At 40.6% G+C, this 12,551-nt stretch overlaps 1 protein-coding gene and 2 pseudogenes across 6 annotated transcripts in view; all 3 read right to left on the reverse strand.

Annotated features, from left to right (window-relative positions):
* Window positions 1-283: 283 nt before the first annotated feature.
* On the reverse strand, window positions 284-930 carry LOC102531300 (ubiquitin-conjugating enzyme E2 D3 pseudogene; annotated as a pseudogene). The gene has a single exon (XR_001459426.3). The product of XR_001459426.3 is annotated as a ubiquitin-conjugating enzyme E2 D3 pseudogene (transcript).
* Window positions 550-1,537, reverse strand: LOC102531783 (zinc finger HIT domain-containing protein 3 pseudogene; annotated as a pseudogene). Its single transcript, XR_012062698.1, has one exon. The product of XR_012062698.1 is annotated as a zinc finger HIT domain-containing protein 3 pseudogene (transcript).
* A 3,572-nt stretch (window positions 1,538-5,109) lies between these two features.
* CC2D2A (coiled-coil and C2 domain containing 2A) overlaps window positions 5,110-12,551 on the reverse strand; it is a 113,253-nt gene continuing 105,811 nt past the window's right edge. For all 4 annotated transcript variants that reach the window (XM_006208095.4, XM_072946086.1, XM_072946090.1 and 1 more), the window contains 4 exons: window positions 8,983-9,105; window positions 7,691-7,749; window positions 6,698-6,875; window positions 5,110-5,428 (listed from right to left, as the gene is read on the reverse strand). In XM_006208095.4, the coding sequence (XP_006208157.2) occupies window positions 5,240-5,428; window positions 6,698-6,875; window positions 7,691-7,749; window positions 8,983-9,105 (549 nt within the window). In that variant the 3' untranslated portion in view covers window positions 5,110-5,239. The remainder of the gene's footprint in view (window positions 5,429-6,697; window positions 6,876-7,690; window positions 7,750-8,982; window positions 9,106-12,551) is intronic.

Consider the following 12,551-nt stretch of genomic DNA (forward strand, 5'->3'; position numbering starts at 1 on the left):
TTTAGTAGTATATTGTTTAGCCTCCATGTGTTTGTGGTGTTTTTTTTTTTTTTGGTAATTGATTTCTAGTTTTATAGCTTTGTAATTGGAGGATACTTGGTATGATCTCAGTCTTCTTAAATTTACTGAGATTTGTTTTGTGGCCTCGCATGTGATCTATCCTGAAGAATGTGCCATATGCACTTGCAAGTAATGTATGTTGTGCTGCTTTTAGATGGAATATTCTATACGTATCTGTTAAGGCCATCCGTTCTAATGTGTCCTTTAAGGCCAGTGTTTCTTTTTTTTTTTTTTTTTAACAGTAATTTAAAGTTTATTCCAGCTATAATGCAGGTTATTCTGACTTTAAGGTAGCATCACATGGCATACTTCTGAGTCCATTCCCGAGACATTCTGTTGTACTTATCTCTGTCTGTTTTATAGATCCGTGCAATCTCTGGCACTAGGGGGTCATCTGGGTTTGGATCACATAGCAGTGAACAAATGGATAAAAGAACTTTAGAAATAGTTAAAGCAGGAGACCACTGTGATCTTAGAATATCAAGACAAATGCTGCCATTACTGTTAATATTTGGATGATAAATTCTTGTTGTAAATGCAACCTTAGGTGGTTTGAAGGGGTAGTCTGTAGGAAAATGAATTGTCAAAAAGAATACACCGCCTTGATATGGGCTGTCATTAGGTCCCATAATTGTGGCTTGCCAATGAAACATATCATCCCCAACTGGACCTGCAGAACATTGTGCTGGAGGGTCACGGGCCAAATCACTAAGTTCCTTATTAATCTGTTTCAGCGCCATAGTCTGTGCTTTTCGTCTGGCTCCTCACTATCTCGGTGTGTGCTCAAAGGTCCGGCCAAAACTCTTGATTATCCTGGCGGCTGGGAAGGATTGTCTCTTCGTTTCACACCGGCTCTGCCAGACACAGGCGCCCGGCGTCAGCTGCTCCACATCCTGGAAAGCACCGCCCTTGCTTGGGCCCCACACTGGCTGGTCTCCTGGGAGGAGCAGGCAGGGTCTGGGAGTCCAGCACATGCTTGAGCAGGCAGCACAATAAATCCATCTTAAGAATCTTCATTCTGGGATGGTTCCACGATCCTTAAACAGCAGTCAGCAAACTCCACGAACAGGGGCTCCTGCATGCAGGCTCTCATGAGCTTTGCCTTGTTGTCCGCCTGATCGAGGCTGACCATCAACTGTCGAAGGTGTGGATTGAGCAGTAAGCTTCTCAGTGCTGCAGACTCCCCTAAATTCTTTAAATTCTGCAAAGAAACTCTGTCTTCTTCCTCATCACTATCGAGAAAGTCAGCTACAGAGTCTTCATCATCATCTTTGTCTTCCACGGGCTTTTTAGTTTTTGCAGTAAGAGCTGGTATTTTTTTCTGAACAGGATGTGTTTCAGGGTTGCACTGCTTAGGGCACGTGGCAAGCGGGGCAGCGGTACTTCGGCTTCTCCAAGCAGATCACGCAGACGACGGTGCTGCAACTAAGCGACGCCATGGTCTTTCCCCTGCCCGGCGCGCCAGCCTCTCGCCGCGGGGCCCCAAGGCCAGTGTTTATCGATTTTCTGTCTGGATGATAGTGACCCTTTTTCACTTAGATAAGTTCCTTTAACATTTCTTGTAAAGTTGATTTAGTGATGCTGAACTCTTAGCTTTTACATATCTGAAACTCTTTATCTCTCCTTCATATAGCCTTGCCAGATAACGTATCCTTGGTTTTAGATTTTTTTATTTCATCACTTTGCATATATTGACCTGCATTGTTTCTGCTAAAAAGTCTGGTGATTGTCTTAGGGTAGTTCCCTTGTATGTATCTAGTTGCTCTTCTCTTGCTGCTTTAATATTTTCTTTTTATCTTTAACTTCTGCCGTTCTAATTGTAATATGTCTTAGTGTGGACCTCTTTGGACTCTCTGTGCTTCCTGAGTCTAGATGTGTTTCTTTTCCCAGGTTAGGGAAGTTTTTAGCTATTATTTCTTCAAATAAATTATCTGCCCCTTTCTCCTCCTCCTGGAACCCCTGTAATGCAATTGTTAGTAGACTTGATGTTATGTCAGAGGTTCTTAAACTTCCCTCACTTTCTAAAATTCTTTTTTTGTTCAGCTTTGGTACATTCCACTACTCTGTCTTCCAGTTCGCTGACTATTCTTCTGTATTATCTAATGTACTGTTGATTCCTTCTAGTTAATTTTTATTTTAGTTATTGTGTTTTTCAGCTGTTTGTTTTTTTTCTTTACATTTTCTAGTATTTGTTAAACTCACTGTGTTCATACATTCTTCTGAGTTCGTTGAGCATCTTACATCATTATCTTGACTTCTTTATGGGTTAGATTGCTTATTTCCATTTTGTGTAGTTCTTCTAGGGTTTTGATGTTTTTCCTCATTTGAAACATATTCCTCCACATTTGGCCTAATTCTCTGTTTATTTCTGTATACCAGGTAAGCTGGGTTCCCTTCCAAGGTTGGAAAAGAGGACTTATGTTGGGAGACATCCTGTGGGGCCCAGCAGCACCTTCCATCTGCTCACTAGTGCTGTATGTTTTAGGGGTGTTCCCTCTGTGAGCTGTGTGGGCCCCTCTGCTGTGGTAGGGCTGACTGCTGTGGGTGTACTTGTCAGTGCGGCTGGCCCCTGGCCCATTTGGCTGCCAGGGCCTGCTTTGTACGATGGCTGCTGGAGCGCTGTTGGCGGGGCTGAGTCCTCCTGTGGCAGGCTGCATGTCCGGGGCATTCTGGGGCTGGTGCTTGCCCCCTGGTTTTGGGGCTGGGGTCCTGGCTTTCAGGGCTAGGGGACCTGGTGCTGATAGTGGTCCACCGGTGAGCTGTTAAGCCTTTTGCACTAATAGACTAAAGGGAGGACTACAAAATGGCGCTTGCCAGCACCAGTGTCCTTGTGGTAGAATGAGCTCCCCTAGCCTGGCATCACCAGCATGTATGTCCCCAGGGGGAGTCCCAGTTGCCCTCTGCCCCTCCAGGAGGCTCTCCAAGATCAGCAAGTGAGTCCGACCCAGACTTCTTTCAAATTACCGCCCTTCACTGGGGCTTGGAGCAAGTGAGGTTTTGCATGCACCTTTTAAGAGTGAAATCTGTTTCCTGCAGCCCACTCTGTCTCACATATGCAAGCCCCACTGGCCTTCAAAACCAGACCTTCTAAGGATTTGTCTTCCAGGTGCGGAACTCCTGGAGCCAAATGCAAGACTTGGACCCCTTGCTTCTTGGGGAGAACCCATGCAATTGATATTACCCTTCTGTTTGTGGGTTGCCTACCCAGGGGAGTAGGTCTTGAGTCTACTGTGTCTGTCCCTATTACCCATCTTATTATGGTTCCTTGGTTATATCCTTAGTTGTTGAAAATCTTTTCTGCTAGTCTTCAGATTGCTCTCATAGATGGTTATTCTGTAAATAGTTGAGATTTTTATGAGCCTGTGGATGAGGTGAGCTCAGGGTCTTCCTATTCATATGTTGCTTGATGAAACATTGTTACTTGATTTAAATTTATCTTGGTTTTGTGATTGATTTTGTGAAATATTAAAACTTTATTTAAAGAATAAAAGGCCACAGTTATGTCAAATGCCTTGTGGTACCTGACAAACTAGGTGCCACATACTGGGCAGTGTTGTAAGTACTTTATATATACTGACTTTTAAAATCAGGACAGCAATGTGATGAAGTCGATAACAGGACCACTCTGATCTTATATATGGGGAAGTTAAGTAACAGAGAGGTTAAGTAACTTGCCGATGCATTACCCAGCTAGTAATTGGCAGAACTAGTATTTCTCCAAAGCTCATGCCCTTAACCACTAAGCTGTCCTGTCTCTATAATGTTATATTGGTAATGACTCTTTTGAGTCAGACCTTGAACTTCCTTTGAAGAGTTCACAGTAGAGGTGTCAGAGTCATGTAAACACATAATCATAATATAATTTGATAGAGAAGGGCATAAAAGGATAAAGCAAAAGTTGAAAGTTTTTCCTTAACTTGGTCCCCCTGTCTTTACGTTTTGTTTTTGTTTTAGTTTGCTTTTTTAATAAGTGAGACTGTATTCCACCTACATCAGTGGTTCTCAGCTGGAGGTAGTTCATCCAATAGAGGGCATCTGGCAATATCTGACAGCACATTTGGTTGTCAGCACTTGGCAGAGGGGAAGGATGCAGTGGGCAGCGAGTGGGTGGAGTGCAGGGACGCTGCTCAGCATCCCACAGAGCCCCACGCGACAAGTGATTACTTGGAACAGCGTCAGTAGTGCTGCTGTTGAGGGAGCCTGTGTTACATATTTCTATTTTTGCACATCTTTCCATGTCACACATTTAATCCCTTTTAATATTATCTGACTTTGTCTGGCTTAGTCACTCTGGGCCACTAAGACAGATTACCATAGGCTGGATGGCTTAAACAGCAAGCATTCATTTCTCACAGTTCTGGAGGCGGAAAAAGTCCAGAGTCAGGATGCCGGCAGGGCTGGTGTCACGTGAGGATTCTCTCTGGTTTGCAGACAGCTGTCTTCTCGTTGTGTCCGCACATGGCCTGGAGAGGAGGTGTGCTCTCGTGTCTCTTCTTAGAGGGCACTCGTCCCATCATGAGGGCTCCGTCCTTACGACCTAATTACTCCCTAATTACCTGTCTCTAGTACCATTGCCTAGGGATTGTGGTTTCAACATACGAATTTGGCGAGGTGGGGGACACATTCAGTCCAGAGAAATGTCTTAATTTTTAAAACTACTTCCCTTTTGATGAATATTTAAAATACTCTGTTGCTTCAGTCGGTGCATGTGTGTATATGGGGGCACATGTGTACATGTGTGTGCTTGCTCAGTATTCTTGTAGGATAAGGTCTTAGGGAGGTATTCAGTTGTTAAAAATACACATTTTACATTGCAAAGTTATTTCTCCTTCCCCCAGAGAAGTTGTATCTTTTACTAGGTCTTAAAAATACGATTGATATTCTGCTGTACAGGCAAAAAAGAAGAGTATTCCAAGTAGAAAGTGAGCAAGTGCAGACCCAGGTGGACGTTTGCAGGGTAAGGGCCAGCTCTAGGTAGTCACAGTTGCCTTTAGGCTCAGAGTGGCAGAGACGAGGCCGACTACTAAATAAAAACACTTATTTTGCACATTTGGAAAATAATACTAATTTTATTTCATTATTTGCAAGTATTTTCTTCCCTCTGATGGATCAGTAGCACTTAAAAAATGTTCTCATATCTGACAGTTTTAACATGATATAAAAGTACAATGAAAAAAAATTACCTGTTGCGTATAAGGGAGGCAACATAGATCCAAACGGACAACACATTTTTGGGATACGGGTGGATGTAGACAGCTAAAGCGAACTCAGCATTCGGAGCATCGATGCTGTGCACTCCAGTGCTATACACGGCTTCAATCAACGGCTTTACTTCAGAGTAGGGCATGTGAAGGGGGAATCCAGAGAACTGAAAGAAAAAAGCCCGACATTTTAAATTATTAGGGAACCTGAAGTTTTCGCTGTATTTTCCCTAGATAAATGAATGCAATTCTTCACAGTCTTAATAAGAAGCGTTCCTTCTAGATCTCGGAGTCATTTATTTAGTTTTGTTTTTCTGTTCAGCTATGTATTAGCAATACAGATTAAATGGAAAGCAGCTAAATGTCTTTTTGTTTTGATTGCTAGCATATTTACTTGGTGTATGAGACACCAGTTAGTGACCCGGTCACCATCCACTGTTCCCCTCCCTCTTCCTTACATCCCTGAGTTGGAATGGAAACCCATGCAATTCCAGGGACCTGGGTTAATACATTCTGTCCCCCTGGCCTCAGTGTTGATCCACAAGGAAGAGCCTATGATCAAGGAAACTTGTGAAAAAGTGATGGCGCACGGGTGATCTCCTGCTCAGTCAGAACCGTGGGTGCAGATGTGAGTCCTGCCAGGACCCATCCAGCCGTTTGCTACCACGAGAAAAGCCAGCCTGAGGATGATGCCGTCACGAGGAGGGCAGAGTGGGCGACGAGGAAAAGTGGTACAGCCCTGATAGCTCCTCACCCCTAACTTTTACCTAAATAAGCCAGTAAGTTCTTTTTCTTGCTCAAGCTTGTTTGAACTAAGTTTTCTGTTACTTGAATTGAATTGTGGCTGAAAACTTAGCTGTAGAAGTTAAAGGATAAATTTTAGTCAGCGAATAGAATTAAATATCCAAGGTGATACCACACTGTTGAGCCAACAAGGCTTACTGTTTTAGTTTGAGACGGCTCTCTAGGTTTTATTATCCAGCTATAGGATGTGAACACACAGCACTACTGGCAGGCAGTAGAGAATATATATTATCTAGTAATGAGAATTTTTCTTTCCAATGAAAAGCAGTTAGTATAAAATCATATCCTTTAAAAAAAATCTGATCTAGAGTGGTTGGTTTCAGCTTTATGCTCAGTTGAGTCTAATATGCTCTTAGCCAGATAGTTTGAATTTATTTAATACTCCTGCAGTTTTTAAAAGGTACTATTTTTCATTGGATACTCCTACAAAAAGGGATGGTATTTTCATTGCATAGAGGCATTCTGCTGTTTAATGATTGGTTCATTTTTGGATTTGAACTTTTAATCACATTTTTCAGTCTGTGCTGCTTCATCTGTGTACTTTGGAGAGCAGTGTAGGTATTTTCATTCCAAAAACCTATTACTGAGCAGTTTCCAATTTGAAATGAAGAAACCCACAGACTGCTACCAACCCTGTAGTCTCCCAGCTGCCGAAGCAGCTCTGCCCGGTGGTCGTCTTCCGCGCCTTCTCCTTGACTCCTTTCTAACAGAGGCAGGAAGTGGCGCAGGGTGGAGGCGCAGTATCTGTTCCACCGCGTCAGACGGCGTGGCCTCCAGTCCATGATTTTTTCTTTCAGTATTTTTTCAATCCTATTTATAAAAAATAAACTCCATTTCTCGGTGACTTGACTTTTCCCTTGTAAGCAGAAATAAAAAATAATACTCAGAAATGATTAAAAGAAACAAGATGTTTTCAGGAATTAGTTGTTCTCTGTGAGGATCCCAAATCAGGCTTCAAAACTTGCAGTTGAGAGTAAATTGGTGTTTTCTAGTAATAATACCTCAAAAAGAGTCAGATTTAACCTTATGCGATTTGACATGCTGCTCTTCACATGGCTTGAGACATTAGAGAGGGCACACTGGCTTTGAAATTGGATCTGGCTGGGCTCAGAAGTGCCCTCTAACACTTAACATGTTATGTGGGCCTCTCTGAGCCTCAGTTTCCATGCTTGTGAAACTGGGGAAATAAGTTATATTTTACCAGATTATAAGGTTTATTGGGGCTCAGATGGGCTCTTATCAGCTTTCTGCCTGTGTTAGGTTTATAAAGTAGCTGAAGGTCAGTTAACCACTAATTGGACAAAAGCACATTTAAGCTGAAGATTATGACACTGTCTGAGCAAGACCCATAAATAACATGATGTTGAACTCAGGTCCGAGGTAAAGCTTTTGGAGAAACTACCTATCACTGCTGGACTTCACGGCGGTGTGTCCCACACCATGTTATATACCACAGCCTTCTGGGCCTTGGGATTTAGAGATCATATCTGTACTTGGTATCTATAAACACGAATTGAAATTTAGTTGCCCGAATTATTTCACATCGATGCAGGCTGAGAATTGCTTAGTTTGGTATTAACACTCCTAGTGGCAGGTTGCATGTGGATTTATGGGTATCACGTGACCTGTCTTGTAGTTCGGCGGCGGCCACTTTGTCTGTGCGCTGGTAAATTAGCTCTTCTGGCTACAAAAGAAAAAATAGTTCAGAAATTCTGTAAATCATTTACACTTCATTTCAATAACTATACATCATTTTCTAAATCTTTTTTTAAAAAATTATAAACTCTCAGACTTTCATTAGATATAGAGAATAATGTAAGAGCTGCCAGTGTATCCATGACCTACCTTATAGTGCTTTGTAGTTCTCTCTCCATTTTACTGTCCTTCTCTCTCCTCACAGAAGTAACCGTGCCCTGAATTTGTGTTTTAGCACTCTTTCATTCAACATATATTGAACACCTGCTGCGTGCCGCGGACTTTTACAGGTGAGGGGATACAGCTATGAATAAAATTCCTGCCCTCATAGTGTTTACATTATAGTCAGTGGAGATAAGCAAATTAGTGAAATGTGTCTATGATTTAACTGCAAATGTATGTTTTCCTAAACAATATATTGTATGGTTTTGCATGTTTTCTAAACTTTATGTAATAATTTTATACTGTGACTATGCAACTTGCTTTTTCTCCTTAACGTTGTATTTAGAGATAATAGCAAATGCTATTTTCAAGTATTTACTAAGATTCATTGATATTGATGTATTTGTGTAACTACTATAAAATCCATCATATCCCTTTATCCCTTCTGTCATTCTGTTTCCTAGGTTTCTGCAGACAATGTTCCTGTGAAAACTCTTATGTTACCTTGTATACATAGGAGAACTTATCTATGGTGATTTTTTTAAAGCTTTTTTGGGAAAGGTTTGATCCACAGTAAAAAATGCATTTTCTATTAGACACACAGAAAGGCATATATATATACCTAGCTAGCAAGTTTAAAGTTTTAATCGCATGCTTTACATAATCTATTGCTGTCCAGGTCCCTCTGAATTAATGTTATGAGCCCCTCCTGGGTCGTGCTCTACAGTTTGATTTCATGTTTCAGTGGCGGTGATGAAATTAATTTAGTGAATTGAGACCAACATTTAAAAAATTACATGGAATATGTTTTGTGGTATTTTTTTAAAGTTATGGGATTCTATATCAGAACTTCTTTCATGTATGTATATTCTGGTTCATGATATGATGGTCTATTTCTTATTGTGAGATGGGCTTAACTAATTCTGAAAATCAAATATAATTCTAGACTAAATATCTAGGAGTAGAATTAAGGCTCAGAAAATATCTGGCCCCCCAGTATAATGATGTCAAGTTCCCCACTTTCTTTGTCTGCATTTGTCAATAAAAAAAAAAAAAGTACCTGAACACTGGAAAGGCCGGGATATGGAAGGCTTCTTGAAAAGAAAGATTTCCAAAGCTTGGGCTTGGTGACATCAAAATTTATCCTTAGTGGGGAGTCATATCGTTGAATATTAAACCAGATCTAAAAAAGATAAGACTACATCAGCATATATGGTAGCAGACGTCTACGTATATATGCATGTGTGTGCAGGTATGTATGGAGACAGCAAGAGAACATGTAGCTTGCACACTGTCATATTTTTATCTGTAAAACTGATGAGAATTTTACAATCAGTGGCGTCATATAGTTGTCATGAGCCATTTTTCCAGATTTTTTTAATATCTGCAGTTGAAGTAAACCTTACTGTTGATTGTCTGTTGATGAAATAAGGTAGTTCCCAGTGATAAGAAACCTAGAATTTTTTAGAAGACAGACAAGGCTACTCCTTTCTTGGGCTATTCTCTCCTAACCCTGCTCTTCCCAGCCTCCTCACTGTGTTAAGTCTCCATCTCTCTGCTTCCATAGCACTCTGTAACCTCTGGTATGTGAGTGGCTGTCTTGTTGAGGCACTGTAGCATACTGATTCTGGAACCAGACCACTTGCATTTGCATTCTGGCTCCAACATTTACTACATATGTGACTTTAGACAGTTAACTACTGTGTGCCTCAGCTTCCTCCTCTACACAAGTAGGATAATGGTCCTTACCTCATAAAGTTACTGAGCAGATTAAATGAGTCCTTATTTCAACTGTACCTCTTACAACAATGCCTGGTACATAGTAAGTACTCAAAAATGTTAGCTATCTTATTACTATTATTAGTATTTATCATTGTTTATAATTATCTATCTCACTAGACTATTAAATGTTGCCTTGAGGACATTTGCCATGTGCTTTATTCACTGTTGTATCTTTAGCATCTAGCATAGTTCCTAGTCGGCATATGGTAGGCATATGCGTGCGTGCATGAGTGGTAAATCTGTTCATTCAACATAATCAGCAAGTACCTATTATATTTAGGCTCAGTTCTAGTCACTGGGGATAAAGTTGTGAATGAAACAGAGTTTCTACCAACATGCAGTAGCTAATGAGAAGACAGTGCAAACAAACAAGTAAACCCATGGAATATCAGATGATACATGATGTAGTAGACTGAACTGTTGGCCCCGATTCTCCACTCATTCTATACCCACATCCTTGGCCCTGTTACTTGGCAGTTCCTACCACTAAAAGGGTAGAAGTATTTCCTTGCCTCTTGGTCAGGAGAATGGGATAGAAAGGTCAGTGTGTAACTTCTGTGTCCAAGCTTAAGAAGCTCTGTGTGTTCCTGCTTGCCCTCTTGTGCCTCTGCCATTGCCGCAAGTCCCAGAATAAAAACGCATGAAGCAGAGCTGTCCCTGCCCAGAACCATCCCTGCTGACCCACAGTTCCATAAGAGTAATTGTCTGAAGCTATCTAGTTGGAAGACAGGGTTTTACTATTTTATTGTGGCAATAGCTAACCTTACAAAGTCTGTGGAGAAAACTGCAGGAAGAGGTGAAATTTTAGGGTAAGCAGAGAAGTTTTCACTGGAAAGATAGCTTTTGATCATAGATGTAAGAAGTAAGTGACAAATTAATGAAGATATCTGATAAGGGGAAGGGTCATCTGTGCAGAGGAACTAGCAGACGCAAAGTGCTTGATCTGTTTGAGGAACAAGAAGAGGACAGTGACTGCAGAGGAGTGAGCAAATTAGAGCAAGAAAGAGATCAGCAGAAGATGTGGGGGCAGGGCAGTTGTCAGATCATAGAAGGCCTTGTGAGCCACTTTAAAGATTTAAGCTTTGACTCTTAAGTGACTAAGGAGCCACTGGAGTATTTCAAGCAGAGGAGTGACATAATTTACCTTCTATTTTAACAGGAATATTCTTTGTTCTTTTGAGATTAAACAGAAGAGTGTAGATTCTAGTAGATAAGTCTCCTGTCGGGCTATTTTGAATAGTCCAGATGAGAATATACAAAAATAAACTCAAAATGGATTAAAGACCTAAATGTAAGACCAGATACTTTAAAACTCCTAGAGGAAAATAAAGAACACTCTTTGACATAAATTGCAGCAATATTTTTTTGGATCTGTCTCCTAAAGTAAAGGAAATAAAAACAAAAATTAACAAATGACACCTAATTAAACTTAAAAGCTTTTGCACAGCAAAGGAAACCATCAACAAGACAAAAAGAGAACCTACTGAATGGGAGATTTGTAAATGACATGACTGATAAGGGGTTAGTATTTGACATGTATAAAAAGCTCACACAACTCAACATCAAAAAAATAAGCAACCAGATTGAAAAATGGGCTGAAGAACTACATAGACATTTTTCCAAAGAGGAAATGTAGATGGCGAAAAGACACATGAAAAGGCGCTCGGCATTGCTAATCATCAGGGAAATGCAAATTTAAATCACAGTGAGCTATTACCTCACACCTGTCAGAATGCTGTCATCAAAAAAGAACACAAATGTTGGTGAAGATATGGAGGAGAGGGAACCCTCTTATACTGCTGGTGGGAATGAAAATTCGTGCAGCCACTTTGGAAAACAATGTGGAGGTTTCTCAAAAACCTAAAATTAGAACTACCATATGACCCAGTAGTTGCACTTCTGTGTATATATCTGAAAAAAACAAAAACACTAATCCAAAAGGATGGATGTACCCCAGAGTTCATAGCAGCATTATTTACAGTTGCCAAGATACGGAAGCAACCTAACCATCCATCAACAAATGTATCAAGATGTGGTATATGTATACAATGGAATACTATTCAGTCATAAAAAGAACAAAATATTGCCCTTTGCAGCAACATAGATGGACTTGGAGGGCATTATGCCAAGTGAAATAAGTCAAACAGAAAGACAAGATACAGTATGATATCACTTATATGTGGACTCTAAAAAATACAACAAACTAGTAACGGTAACAAAAAAAAGCACACTCAGATACAGAGAACAAACTAGTGGTTACCAGTGGTGGGAGGTACACACTACTGGGTCTAAGATAAGCTACAGGGGTGTACTGTACAACATGGGTAATATAGCCAGTATTTTAAATAACTATATGGAATGTGACCTTTAAAATTGTATAAAAATTTAAAAAATAAATAATAATCCAGGTGAAAGCTACAGTGGTATGGACAAAAATGGTAGCAGTTGAAGGCAGAGCCAGTAGAATTGGCTGATGGATTGGATGTCAGAGAAAGAGAAAGGAATCAAAGATGTTTCCAAGGATTTTGACCTAAGTAACTGGATTGATGGAGTTGCCATTTATTGAGATCAGAAAGACTGCAAAAGGAAACTGGGAGTTCAATTTGGGCATGTTAGGTACATGAAAGTGTTGAGTAGGTAGTTGGACATTTGAGTCTGAAGTTCTGGGAGCTAGGTGAGCTACAGATACAGATTTGGGGGTCATCAGCTTGTGTGTGTTCCTAGGGGGAAGTATAGATAGAAAAGGGGTTTGATGAACTTTGAGGATCCCTGGCTTTTCAAATTTGGAGAAATAACAAAAAGCAGCAAAGGTCACAGAAAAGTGGCAGCCAAGGAGGTAGGAGGCCT

This window comes from Vicugna pacos, chromosome 2, assembly GCF_048564905.1.
Source record: "Vicugna pacos chromosome 2, VicPac4, whole genome shotgun sequence".
Lineage (NCBI taxonomy): Eukaryota > Metazoa > Chordata > Mammalia > Artiodactyla > Camelidae > Vicugna > Vicugna pacos.